This window comes from Ascaphus truei, chromosome 5 (genome assembly GCF_040206685.1).
Source record: "Ascaphus truei isolate aAscTru1 chromosome 5, aAscTru1.hap1, whole genome shotgun sequence".
NCBI lineage: Eukaryota > Metazoa > Chordata > Amphibia > Anura > Ascaphidae > Ascaphus > Ascaphus truei.
This window is the reverse complement of record NC_134487.1, coordinates 233,671,096-233,685,560: the sequence shown is the minus strand read 5'-3', so window position 1 is coordinate 233,685,560 and position 14,465 is coordinate 233,671,096. Positions and strand designations below refer to the sequence as shown.

At 48.8% G+C, this 14,465-nt stretch overlaps 1 protein-coding gene across 2 annotated transcripts in view; it reads left to right on the top strand.

Moving 5' to 3' along the window:
* LOC142495784 (caspase-7-like) overlaps positions 1–11,603 on the top strand; it is a 66,609-nt gene extending 55,006 nt beyond the window's left edge. For both annotated transcript variants that reach the window (XM_075601735.1, XM_075601734.1), the window contains exons 3-5: positions 10,435–10,607; positions 10,710–10,839; positions 11,112–11,603. In XM_075601735.1, the coding sequence (XP_075457850.1) occupies positions 10,435–10,607; positions 10,710–10,839; positions 11,112–11,344 (536 nt within the window). In that variant the 3' untranslated portion in view covers positions 11,345–11,603. The remainder of the gene's footprint in view (positions 1–10,434; positions 10,608–10,709; positions 10,840–11,111) is intronic.
* Positions 11,604–14,465: the final 2,862 nt, after the last annotated feature.

Below are 14,465 nucleotides of genomic sequence, written 5' to 3'. Positions count from 1 at the left end.
GACATTATGGAACTAGAGAAATTGCAGAGAAGAGCCACAAAATTAATGAAGGGGATAGATAATCTGATTTATGAGGTGAGACTAGCTAAATTAGATTTGTTTACATTAGAAAAGAGGCATCTAAGGTGCAGGGTTGCCACCACTCTGGTTTGACTCAGATACTACGGGTTTTGGCCACGTGTCTCCAGGCTATGGGTTTACATTTGAAATCTCCGGATGGGGCATCGGCTCTCACTTTCTCCGCCAGCAGCGGCATCATTCGGGGGCATATACTCCTGCAAGGCCCCATCCACATGGCTCTGCAACATCAAATGACATCACCTTGCCATGAAAATGGGATGTTGCAGTGCCATGAAGTGTCACATTGTCATGGCAAAGCAAAGCCTTGAGAAAGGGCTGCTAGAGCCTGAAACGCGTAGGAGGTGTTTTTTTGTATTTGTTTGTCTCTTTTTTTCGTTTTTATGTAGTCAAATAAACAGTTTTTAACCTTCCACGCCTGGTGAGCTGCGGTTGCTTTATTCTGGAACGCGGCAGTCTCATACCAATCATCATTCCCTGCTCACTAAAATATCTAATGACCTCCATGCTGCCAAGGACCAGGGTCATTACACTCTGCTCATATTACTCGTCCTCTCTGCAGCTTTTGATACTGTGGACCACCCTCTTCTCCTTCACATTCTCAATACTCTTGGTATTCGTAACAAAGATCTATCCTGGATCTCCTCTTACCTCTCCCATCTTACGTTCAGTATCTCTTCTGCTAACACCTCCTCATGCTCTATCGATCTCTCTGTGGGGGTAACCCAGGGCTCTGTCCTGGGACCTCTTCTCTTTTCTCTTTACACACTTCCTCTTGGTGTAAGTAATCGGGGAAAACGTCCCCTGCGGCGTGTTCCCTCCTTACCTGCTGCATCTCAGTCACCCGCACTGTTTACAGAGCGCACGGGCACACGGGCACACGCGCACACGCAGCTCTTCTACCCGTACCACGGAGCTTGGCTCTGCCCCCTGCTCGCGTTGTGCGTCTCTCTCGCGCAACACACACACGTGACGTCGTGCGCCGCACCCCAGCTGCAAGCAAGTACACACACCTGTCTCCTGTGCCTTTCAGCCAATCTCTGCCTCTGCAGAGGCCGCACCTCTGCTCCGCCTCTCAATCCCAGTCATGCATCTCTCCTATTTAAACCCAGCTCTTTCACTTCCTCATTGCTGAGCATAACCTGTGTAGCCTTGTGTTCCTGCGTTCTGTTTTGCCTTGTTTGCCTTGGTAGAGAGAGAAACCCGGGCGGTACCTCTAAATGAAGATAGGGAAATAGAAATGTGAGATTACAACCTTAAGATTCTTAAGGTTCCCCTTCAATTCTCGGTCTCCTCCTGTGACTCAAAAACCCCAAAAGGATCTATCCAGGATCCTTGGTGGTGCAGGGATACAAAAGGGAAAAATGGGGGAGTACAGGTTGAGGGGTAAATGGAATAAATAGATCTGGTTCAGGTGTATTAATCCCTGAACCAATAAACGTGGGGATATTAAAGTGTATAATACTCAAAACACTTACACGGCCTTGTGCAAATGCTGTCGCATCAAGGTTTCTTTTAGTCTTCTCTTCTTTTCTTGTGTTGTTTTTCTTCTTCCTCTGTCTGTCTTCTTCTCCTCTTTATTCTTTGATGCGGTGTGACCCTCGGAATAAATGGGTGAATAAAAAAGTTATAGAAAATGATGGATAATAATATCAAAACTCCGAATGTGAATATAGAAAAGCAGAAAAGACTGCAAACACTCACACGGGCACATGTGAGTGCAATCTTGGGGGAGGTTTCTTAATCTTCTGCAAGCACGGAAATCCCTCGAGTAATCTCTCTATTGGACTAAAATAGACAGTGGGAAAGGGAAGTGAAATAAAATAACGGAATACTATACTCACATTTATACCTAAATGTTACTTTTATCTCTGAAGCACTTATCCCCATGACCTGTTATTGTATTATTTGTTACTTATATGATTATCACGTGTATTACTACTGTGAAGCGCTATGTACATTAATGGCGCTATATAAATGAAGACATACATACATACAGTTGTGTGAAAAACAAATATGAAAAGCGTGAATAAAGAAACAAATCTGAGGGTTTAATTGCAAAATGCAAATGTAATTGCAAAATGACAAATGAGTTTATTGTGTATGGGTGCACACACACACAGGAGAAAAGTTTCAACACCTGTAAAGTTCTCCTGCAGAAATATGGCCTATGTAGCCAGGTCCCCCCTGTCATGGCTGACCCCCTCCTCCCTTTATGCCAGACGCTGTGTGTGAGGGCGTGAGGGGGGGCCGGCGCGCTAGGAGAGAGATTCCTGGTAGCTAGGGACGCGAGCGGCTCGGGAAGCAGGGCGCCGCCATGTCTAGGGCTGTTGCGCATGCGCAGTGACCACAGACAGCGCGAGAGGCCCCAGATAGCTCGCGCATGCGCGAGACGAGACTGCCAGCCCCCAGGGTGCATAGGGGCAGAGACACATGACCCCAGGGAGCCAATAGGGCTGAAGGATTGCCTGGCAAAGGAAAAGATACATTTCGCGGGGTTTTGCAGCCACGCAGTCAGTCAGGATCCGGACCAGCTAGGGGTAAGAGGTGGATGCAGGGGTCAGTGACCCTCTGCATTAGGCCAGCAGCCCCCAAGGTCCCAGTTAGGTCCTGAGCCACCTAGTAACTTGTGGAGCTTAGGGACAGGCCCTAGATAGGGACACTGCCCCATTAATTGATTGCTTAGCCAGGGACACAGTGCTGAATCCGTGCGGCCCTGCGAGGTGGGTTCTGGGCTCAGAACCCCACCAACGACCCTGGGACTAAGGTGATATTATCCGCGCTGGAATTCACCCAACGCGGTGTGGAGGACAATGTCGGATCGGGCGGATCTCCAGTGATATCGCTGTACCCGTGGCTGGAGCCCGGGCAGGTAACCTGCAACTCACGTGCACCAACCAGGCCTATCACCAGACATAGTGGCTGTGCAGTCACACATACACATGCACAGTGGTACCTGACTTTGGGTGTGCGAGACATTTGGGTGGGGGTTACTGGACACGGGGTGGGATCACTCTGTGGGAGGTTAGCGTCCGCCGTGACGCCTAGAGGTGGTAGCGTCCGCCGAGACGCCTAGAGGTGGTAGCGCCCGCCGTGGCGCAGAGTGGTTAGCGTCCGCCGTGGCGCATAGTGGTTAGCGTCCTGTGAGACGCCATGTGTGGCTCCTCTAGAGAGGAGTCATGGTTATGTTGATGTGTTATGCTATGCAGTAAAGGCAGTCCTGTTTTATATTTGCTCGCTTTGTGTGGTTGTTTCCTGTGAGGGTCTCCTCCCACTCCGTTGGGATCCCTCCCAGGTGGAGGCGTTGCACCCAGAGATGTATAACATGCATGTACCGAGAAGATGTTGTAAGTGATCACCCCTAGTATAATTACCCCAGGTTCCCGTGGCGGAAGCTCAGCCCTCCTGTGAGCCAACAGGTAATGCACCACACCTGAGTAACCTTGTATGTTCCTACACCTCCACAGTATTATCTGCGAGTGGGTGGGGGAAAACCCGTTACACCTACAAGACATATTTATACCAAAATACTAAGCCCATGCCCCTTTTTATGACGTGGCTTGTGCGTCATTACATAAGCGTATAAGATAAACAAATATGAATATGAGAACATTGAGTTAATATAACTGTAAGATTTATACCAAAAATTAATTGAATCAGCTACAAAGTTATTATGCAAGCTAGTGACCTTTTCTCTATATATGTGATTTCTGGGAAGGGTGTATTTGACCATGAGGCCCTCCCCCTGACTGTGAGAAGTGGCTGTTATCTCTGTTTTAGTTTCATAACAGTGGTGGCATTTCGCCCATCTCTTCAAGGTTTTGTGGTTAGCTTATTATCACTAAAAAACGTAGGAGCAAAAGAAAGAAGAAAAAAATGTGTCTTTTAAACCTCATCTCTCATTCCAACATTTATGCAGACAATAGACAAAATGGATGACAAGATCAGGCACCTAAGATGGATGCTGAACAAAAATGGCTGCTTAGATCCTAGTGCTGTTTACGTCAGACTCCCCCCTTAATGTACTTTTTTCTCAACTTAGTCACAAAGTACACCCTCTTTGAATTCTATGGTTTTACATATTAGGACATAATAACAATCATCTGTTCCTTAGCAGATCTTAAAATTAGGTAAATACAACCTCAGATTAACGGCTTAGAGTGCCTACCGCGTGGTTACTTACCCCACAAACTTAGACGACACAGTTTTGTGGAAGTAAAAATGGTCACAGCTTTATTGTTTAACAATACTATCAAATAACTGTCAGCCCTAATCTTAGTCCTTTGTCATCCCTATTCTCGGTATCTTCCGGCGGGAGGAGCCCTCCTCCGCCCGGCCTATTCTACCGTCAACCGGGAGACACACTCCCCGCCGTGAGAGACACTCTCGCCCCTTATCACAGCCTCGTCATCCGTTCACCCTCGGTCCCCTTTTTCATGGCCGCCTGGGCCTACCCGCATAGGATAGAGCCCAGCTACCTAAGATTGGTGCCAGGGGTACAGCGACCGACCGCCTGCGTCGGCGCCTCCAGCCCGCACGATCTTTTCAGGGGGACCGTTACCTGGCGGCCCATCCGCATCGGGTGGAGCCCCATTTCGGGTATTTACAATGTCCCTACGATAACTGGCCTGACAGTTCCGCCACCCAGAGGACCCATTAAGGCCACTTACTGGGGACTCACCGCACACACCAAGCTGTGACCCTAAACCCTGACTGCTGATCGCTTGTAAAGGCCTGAGCATGTTATTAATAAAAATATCCAGGCCCTCCTCCATTAGGTGCACCCCGTCCCTCCTGTACCAACTGCGCCCCCTGTCTTCAAATTCCCCATGCTTCACAGTCCTCTGTCCTCCATAAAAGACAGCCTGAGAACAGCTTCACACAACCTTCACTACACATTGGTTTGGGAAATGTCATGGTCACTGCATCCTCTAGCGCATTGTTAGAGAGGATGAACTTACGGATGTCTCTGTTAACTTCTCGCCTTGCCTTCTCGATGCCCACCCAACTGCGCGCCCCCCTCCATACCAGCCGAGGTATAATCTCTGACCAAATAATGACGTCACTCCAGAGGGCTTTAAATCTGGCGCAGTCGGCGTGTATCTGGAGGATTAAGTCTAAAGACTTGGTGGCCACCATGTCGTTCCCGCCCAGGTGGATCATTATCACGTGGGGCTTCCTGCCATAGACTGCTAGCGCGCTTGTGGTGGTTGGCACCAAATCTCTCCAGCACATTCCTCTCTTACCCAGCCATCGTATGTTCATGTTCTCTCGTGGGATTCCCAGCTGCAGACCCAGCGTGCTCGCCGCCCACTCCCGGGCCCAGTACATGAAAGAATGACCAATCAGCCAGACTTCCCGCGCTGCGCCTGCCTCTACCGCTGTGAAGACAGAAAACATGTTAGAACTGCACGATTAGTTAATTACTCCCCTGCCGGGACCTAATGTACCCTTTGTAGGCGTTTGATTTCCACCTCCCCAGTTCCTTAATCTGCGCAATAGGCAGCCCCTGCTCGGAGGCTACCGTTGCAGCCCCAATCCGAAACGAGTGGGTCCCAAAATTGGTGGCATCTGTGCCTCCTGCCTCCAGGCAACGCTTAAAAATCCTGTTAAACTGAAACTTGGTTAGGGGAGTTGAATCTATATGTGTCAGGAAAACCTCGCCCCCCTGAGATCGCTGCCTGGCATAGCGCTTTGCCGCCCTCACAGGGCACACCTTCCTATTCTCGTGCTGTCTCAGGTGTACCCAGAAACTGCGCCATTGCCGCCATGCGTTGTTAAAAGTCTTCCACGTGCGGGGAGCTAGTGATTGCTGCACCAAAGCCATCACTCCCTCTGCCCTAACTGGTACAGTTAATTTGGGTAGGTCAAACCTCTTTCCTGCGCATCTGGGGCTGCCCATCTAAATGCAGGCCAGTTAAAGCGGGATAGTGCATCTGCGATTACATTAAGCTTTCCGGGGCTATGCTTTGCCTTAAAGTTTATGTTCCCCTGCATGCACTGCAGGACCAGCCTGCGCAACAACCTTATCACTTGTGGTGATGTTGCTGATAGGCCGTTCACTGCCTCCACCACCCCCAAATTGTCTGACCAGAATATTATGTGTTTGTTTGCTAATTCCTTGGCCCATAACTCTACCGCTACTACAATGGGGAACAACTCCAGGAAAGCCATGTGCTTGGTTAGCCCCGTCCCCGCCCAGTCAGCCGGCCATGGACCCGCACACCACTCCCTCTAAAGTATGCCCCAAGCCTGTGCCCCCCTGACGCGTCTGTGAATAATTGTAGGGCGTCGCTGGTCTCGCTGTCCGTAACCCACAGCCTTCTCCAATTAAACTCCCTGAGAAAACCCCCCCAAACCTCCAGGTCTGCCCTAAACTCCTTAGTGATTCGGATATGGTGTTGGGGCTTTTTTATCCCCGCAGTGGCCCTTTCTAACCTGCGGTTAAAAATCCTGCCCATGGGGATTACTCTGCAGGTGAAGTTTAGCAGACCCAGCAGTGACTGCATTTGTTTCAGGGTCACCATCCTGGCCTCCCTGACCTGACCTATGCTAGTTCTAAGCTTCCTGACCTTGTCTGCGGGTAAGCGTGATTCCCTTGCCAGCGTGTCAATCTCTATGCCGAGGAACGACAGGATTTCTGTTGGGCCCTCAGTTTTCTCCTCTACTATGGGGACCCCCAATTCCTTCATGATCCCCTTAGTACTCTTCAGCAGCCGGTCGCACAGCAGGGAACCCGGGGGAAGTCATCCTGCTAGTGCTAGTCCCCGTCTTACTGACTATGCACCAGTGTAGGAAAGTACTAAAAGCCTCAAAGTAGGCGCATGAAATGGCGCAACCCATGGGGAGACATCTATCAATGTAATACGCACCCTCAAATTTACACCCTGTGAATCTGAAGCTGCTGGGGGCCAAAGGCAACAGCCGAAATGCTGATTCTATGTCGATTTTTGCCAATAGTGCTCCCTCCCCATATGTTTTAATTATCCCTATGGCGGTGTCAAATGATTGGTATTGTTCCCGGCATAGCCCTGGGTCTATGGCATCATTTACAGACCCCCCCTCCCCCTTGGGTATGACAGGTGTTGTATTAGCCTGAATTTGCCCGGATCCCTTTTTTGGCACCACACCCAGCGGGGGAATAATTAACTGGGCGATAGGGGGGGATGTGAATGGGCCCGCCATACGCCCCAATTTTATCTCATTCTCTATTTTTTCTTTAACTATGTGTTTGTGTGTTGTAGCGGATTTCAAGTTTCGGCTAACTCCCCTAGCTTGTACAACCCACCCCCACTGGTATGTGAAACCCCCATCTAAACCCCTCTTCCAGGAGCCTTGCTTTCTCCCGGTCGGGGTACCCCCTTAACCAACAGCTCAGACCGCTATGGCTGACCTGTGTTGGGGCCTGTGTTAGGTGCATTCCCTCCTCCCCCCTGGTTGCGATTGCCCAGGGCTTTGAAGCATTTCTTAACAGGGTGGCTACCCCCGCACTGGCTGCACACATGTTTAAACTTGCAACTCGCCCCCCGTTTGCAGTATTTATCGTTAAATGCCCAACACTCCCCTTTGTTGCCCCTGCTTGCTGAATGACTCCCGGGCTGACCGCCCGGCCCCTTGGGAAAGGGCGCGTTACTCCCCTGTTTCCCACTAGCTTCATCCACAATTCCATGTCCATCTTCACCAGACTCAACCGTGTATCCCCGTGCCACCTCTGCCTGAACTGCTTGTCATAATCTCGCCACGCTGACCCCCCGTGTTCGTCATGTATGGTCTGTATCACATTCAGGTATTTCATCACATAATGCAATTGTTTTGGATGCTTTGAAAGGAAACAGTCCCCGAACACAGTGAAACCCAGAATCCAGGTCGCATTACTCCTCACAACCTGCACTTTCTCACCCACCTCCCGCGCGCGCTTCCTCTCTGCTCGCCCCTTTACAGACAGCTTAAACATGTCCACATACTTCCTGTTACCTATGTGTCTCTGGGTTTTTCTGGGCAGGTGTGTGTGCACAGGGAGCTAGACTCGACCGCGAACGAATCCTCCCCGCTGTGGGTGGAAACCGCCCCTTTGTCCTTGCGCGCTTTGTGTTTCACCTTATCTATCCTACTCCGCTTTGCCGCCTTGCTCAAAACGCTTCTACCTGTTTCCTTATGCGTTTTACCCCTGGGGTCTCGTCGCTGTCTGCGCCGCTGCTTGCGTCTGACTCGGTGCTCGCTCTTGCGCTCTCACTATGGTCGCTGTCTAACCCCTGGGACTCACCGGTCTGACCCTGTCCTAACCGACCCCCCATCACTAACATCAACATCAGCATCATCCTCATTATTTTCCAATGCTTACCTGATCCTGCGGCTTGGGCACCTGGGTGACCGGCAGTGGGGTTGCCGTTAATGGATCCCAGGCTGGTGCGGGTGCGCCCGGCTCGTATGGCGCAGGGGCAGGTGCATGGTGCGCGGGTGCATCAGGTGCAGGAGGACATGGTGCAGGTGCTAGAGGCGCCGGTGGGTATGGCGCGTAGAGGGCAGGTGCGTACGGCGCAGGGGCGTAGTGCATGTAATGTGCGTGTGCGTATGGGGGGCTTGGGAAGACGCGTGGGCGTAAGGTGCATGGGTGTAATGCGCGTGGGCGTAAGGCGCGTGGGCGTAAGGCACCGGGAACGCGGCGGGTAACTCTGCTGCAGCAGTGAGTGGGATGGAGGACAGTGTGGGGTGGGTCAGAGCAGCCATGGGGGGGTGGTCTGGTCAGCAGAGGGGGGGGATGGGGTGGGCGGCATGGGGGGGGAAGCACTGTGCAGCGGGAGGTAGGGGCGAGGCAGCAATGGGGGACAAAGCAGCAGGGGTAGCTTGGCCCAAAGCAGCAGGGGTAGCTTTGCCCAAAGCTGCAGAGAGAGGGGGGGCCATAGCAGCAGGGGGACCAGGGAGCGGAGTGGCAGAGTGAGGGAGAATCCGATCGCCCATGAGGGGGGGTAGAGTAGCCCACCCTTCCCTGCTCTGCTGTGAGCAGGAACCGGAGTGAGGCTGGGGGCGGAGCTAGCCTGCCGGGCTGCGTGCTTCATTCTCCGGCTGTGAGAGGGGCTGGGAGAGGGCTGCTGCAGCTGCTGCTGGTCGGGCCACTGCCTTGTGGGGCTGCCGGTCGGGATGTCCGGCGGTCGGGTGCAGGGGGCTGGATGCTGCTGCTGGGCTTCATGCTGCTGATCGGGAGCCACACACAGGTACCTGCAGGGAGAGAAAAATCAGGATTAATGGAAGCTGCTCGCCCGCGATGGGTTTAAATAGCCTGCCCTCCTCCCCCTGCTGCTGCGCGCGCGCAAATCTACACCACCTTGTGGTGAGGGGGGTAGGGGAGGAGGAAAGCCAACACCTGCAACCACTGGATGCACTACGGCCATTATGTGGGCGACGGCTCCATTTTGGAACCTCTGCCCTTCTGGACAACAACACATGACATATTTCACCGTGTCATGATTTAGTTAACAAAAATAAATAGAGGGATATACCAAATAAGGGAAGGATGTTGATCCAGGGAGTAATCCAATTGCAAATATTTGGAGTCAGGAAGGAATTTATTTTTCCCCTTATCAGATATAATTAGATGATATTTCACTGGGGTTTTTGTTTGCCTTCCTCTCGATCAATTTACTGTAAGTACAAATATAGGATAAAGTATCTGTGGTCTAAATTTAGCATACACTGGCGACACACTTTATTCGAGCTTGGCTAGTCCCACGAATTCGGGTATACCCGGGTGTATTGAGGTTTGTGACTGTTTTCTGCCCGAGTGCATTGAGGTATTTTCCAAGCAGGGATTGAAGCATTTTATTCCCGCTGGCTGCAATACTGCACAGTATATATATATATACTGCATTACAATTCATGAATTTATGCCATCTGGTAGACACGCGAAGCATTGCAGCCTATTAAATCCTAATCATTATCATTTAACAGATCAGCCGCCCGTCAGCCAGGCATGAACCCAGGCTGGGAAGGCAAATGCAACGGGGCTTGTCAGAGGTGAGGAGCGGCGCATTCCAGGTATCTGCCAGGTACATACCGGGTATTTGCTCGAATAAAGTGTGTCGGTGCAGTAGGTTGAACATGATGGACGTATGTCTTTTTTCCACCTCATCTACTATATAACTATGTAATGCTGCAGGGTGTGTGGGGTTCGAAGGTCTGCAGACCTTCGCATGATATAATGGTGGGATGTTCCGCAGGCTTCTGCTAAAAGAGAAGTTAATTGAAAGATGCTCTGTTGGTATTTTGCAAGGGGGTGGGATAATAGAATAATGCTCTGCAGTGTATGGGTTGCATCTGCGATGCTCTGCAGTGTATGAATCTCACTGCCGTCCCTTACAGAGAGTATGATGCCACAAGGCGAGTGCTTCATCAGCATCTTGTCCAGTCACGGGGAAGAAGGGATGATTTATGACTTCTTTGGCGAGTCTGTCCAACTGAGGGAGCTCTACCACATCCTGGCACCGCAGAGCTGCCCACAGCTGGCAGGGAAACCCAAGCTGTTCTTCATACAGGTGAGAGCTAGCTGTGCATACCAGAGAGAGTGATAGCTGTTTATTGCACATAAGGGTGAGAGCTAGCTGTGATACGGGAGTAATGCTGGGATCTGTTCGCAGGCCTGCCGCGGGACACAGTTTGATGAGGGGGTGATGCTGGAGACAGACAGTGGCCCGTGTCACACAGATGCTATCTCGCACATGCTGTCGCTCCCAAGGGACACTGTTGTTATCTACGCGAGCACAGAAGGTATGTGAGGGGACCGTCCCACACCTGCAGGGTGACACGAACAAGAGAGATTTGTGGGACATGGTGTTGGTCCCTCCCACTGCAAGGTGGCACACAAATAGAAGGGACCTTTGTGCCATGGCGTCTCTTCCTTCCCCTTCAGGGTGACAGACAAAAGGGACCTTGACTAATGCCATGGAGTCTGTCTCACCGTCTTTGGGGTTACATTGTAACACAGGCTCTGTATTTCATGTTGTGACAGTGTCGTAATGTGACATTAACCCTCTCCTCAGGGTACGTGGCATTTCAGAACCCACTGGGCTCTGTGTTCCTGCAGACACTGTGTGACCTGCTGGAAGGGGAGGAACGGGACCTGGAGCTGATGCGCATCCTGACCCGCCTCTGCAGCCTGGTGGCTTACGGATTCCAGAGCCGGGGCCAGCACGGGGGGTACAAGGAGATGCCCTGCTATGTTACCAACCTTACCCGTGAGGTGTATCCCTTCAGACAGCCAGAGAGCGGTTGAACCTGCCTGCAACTGGCATTCTGCAACTGCTCCACTGATCCACAACAACCACAGCAGTAGTATCTGAGGAAGTAAAAAAAAAGTTGTAGCAGAAAGGGGGGTGATAGACAGCACTCTGACCGGGAAACTAAGCAGGTTTGCAGGGTGCACGGAACAGGATGGGACCCTTATTCCCCTCACAAGTACTAACAAACCAAAAATAGTACCAGCACCCTCTGTCTCTTAGCTAATGATACTGAAAAAAACCAATGGAGTGAATATGAATAATTTGAATAAACTGAAATTCTAACAACAGTAGCCAATGTGTCAATGAAAAAATCAATATCACCATGGGAAAAGTCAAAATGTAGGGGGTAACTGGAAAGAAGGAGAAGGGGAAAAAACACATGAAACAAAAGGAAAAAAACACAAAATGGAAAAAGGAAAGCAAACTAGGGGGCGACGTTTCGAGGGGTGACCTCTTCATCTGGCCCATTCCCCCTGGTCCCTAAGAGTCCCAGAGGTACTTCCCTAAGCCTTCCCTCCCACTGTCAAAAATCTCACACTCACTAAGCACACAATATATGTCATGAATCGTGAAGCGGACCGAGTGAAAATGTAAACAACAGATATCAATCACTAAACTAGAGATCATGAATTATGCAAAAGCAAAGTGTATATGCAGACATCCATTGTCAAACAGTAAATGAAATAGAGCAAACCCTATGTCCTCTGCCCCTCATGCCCTGTGGAGTGGTTTGGGCATTTTTGACAGTGGGAGGGAAGGCTTAGGGAAGTACCTCTGGGACCCTTTGGGACCAGGGGGAATGGGCCAGATGAAGAGGTCACCCCTCGAAACGTCGTCCCTTTGTTTGCTTTCCTTTTTCCATTTTGTGTTTCTTTCCTTTTGTTTTATGTGTTTTTTCCCCTTCTCCTTCTTTCCCCTTTACCCCCTACATTTTGACTTTTCCCATGGTGATATTGATTTTTTGATTGACACATTGGCTACTGTTGTTAGAATTTCAGTTTATTAAAATTATTCATATTCACTCCATTGTTTTTTTCAGTATCATTAGCTAAGAGACAGAGAGTGCTGGTACTATTTTTGGTTTGTTAAAAAAAAAGTTGTAGTTCTGTGCCACATTTATAAGAAATTCAGCTAATATCAAAATCTGGGACACCGCTTTTCATACGGAGTATTGAAAAGATTTATGGTGTCAAAATAGGAAGAAAGTTCCTAATGTGAAACCCATTTTTGCTTAAAAACTGTGGCATTGTAAGATTGTACATGATGAAAGTAGTTACTGAGGGTGTGAATTTTTCTCTTTTACAACCTAGTTCAGGGGTGGCCAACTTCAGTCCTCAATGATTGAGCCACCTGTGCTGAAACAGAGATATTTTTAAAACCTGGCCTTATAGTGGCCCTTGTGGACAGGCTTTGGCCACTCCTGCCCTAGTACTATCACATGTCCATCTCTACTGCAAAGCACATACCAAATCACAGCTGCCCTCACTGACCCACCCCTAAGATGTCCTTGTGACCACAGCACACCTAATACTTCCTCGTACTGCATCGGACCCTTCAGAATTATTTATTATGAGAGATGGTCACACTGCACATTCCTTGTATAAGAGGAGTCACCTCAAAGAGTGAGACATAGCTCTGCCCCCCTCCTCATTATTTTCACTTTCCCATACTTTCTCTACTTGGTACCCAACTTATCTAGGGGCTTATTCTGCTAAAGTGGTTTTCCTGCAGGCTTTAGTTAGGATTTTTGTCCGAAAATTGCCCAAACTGGTGCTTTGGCGTGTGTAGAATAAGGCCCTTACCCTTCTATATGAGTGAATGTTTACTAAAGAGAACCACAAATGTGGATTTATTTATTGAGATGTGTTTACCAGCCTAAAATGTATTTATTTGTTGTGTTAATGTTTATTAATTAAAGAATTCTCTATGAAAATTGTGTTTTGTGTATTGTATTGTATGTCTTTATTTATATAGCGCCATTAATGTACATAGCGCTTCACAGTAGTAATACATGTGGTAATGAAATAAATAACAGATAATATAAATAACAGGCCATGGGAATAAGTGCTACAGGCATAAAAGTAACATGAAGGAAGAGGAGTCCCTGCTCTGAGGAGCTTACAGTCTAATTGGCAACCTCCTACCTAATTGAAGCTTACCCCCTCCCACATTTAAATGGTTAAAAGCTCACTCCATAGCATCTCCCACTCTCAGGGGAACTTGCTTGCTTGCAGTATGATTGTGACAAATCTAATACAGAGTGCTTTTCCTGGTAATGTACAGGTTAATAAAAGCTTCAATCAGACTTAGAACTTTGCAACTAATATTGACAGATTTATTATAAATCATTCTTCCTGGTATTGCACAGGTTATTAAGAATTTATATTAGTGTTAGGGACCCCTGGAAATGTGGTCTGCCGTGCAGTGGCTCAGGGGCTTACAACAATTTTGGCCAAAAATGTTAAACTAAAAGACCATTTTATTTAATAGATATTTATACATATATATTTAGGCACTGTACCGTGTATGAGTTTCACTGGATGTGCACTGAGCTCTGTCTGTGTTTTATGTTCTGTCTCTGGTTTTAAATATATATTGCCATGCTCAGTAGCACTCCTCTGTGACACTCATATGCTTATATATGTTGTGGTTATTTTGAGGGTTCAAAAGGAGCTTGTTAGGTGTCCAGTATGTTTTACAATTCTTGTTCAGCTAGTCTTAGCTGATTGGAGGGTGGCAACCTCCTACCTAATTGAAGCTTACCCCCTCCCACATTTAAATGGTTAAAAGGTCACTCCATAGCATCTCCCAGTCTCAGGGGAACTTGCTTGCTTGCAGTATGGTTGTGACAAATCTAATACAGAGTGCTTTTCCTGGTAATGTACAGGTTAATAAAAGCTTCAATCAAACTTAGAACTTTGCAACTAATATTGACAGATTTATTATAAATCATTCTTCCTGGTATTGCACAGGTTATTAAGAATTTATATTAGTGTTAGGGACCCCTGGAAATGTGGTCTGCCGTTCAGTGGCTCAGGGGCTTAAAACAATTTTGGCCAAAAATGTTAAACTAAAAGACCATTTTATTTAATAGATATTTATACATATATATTT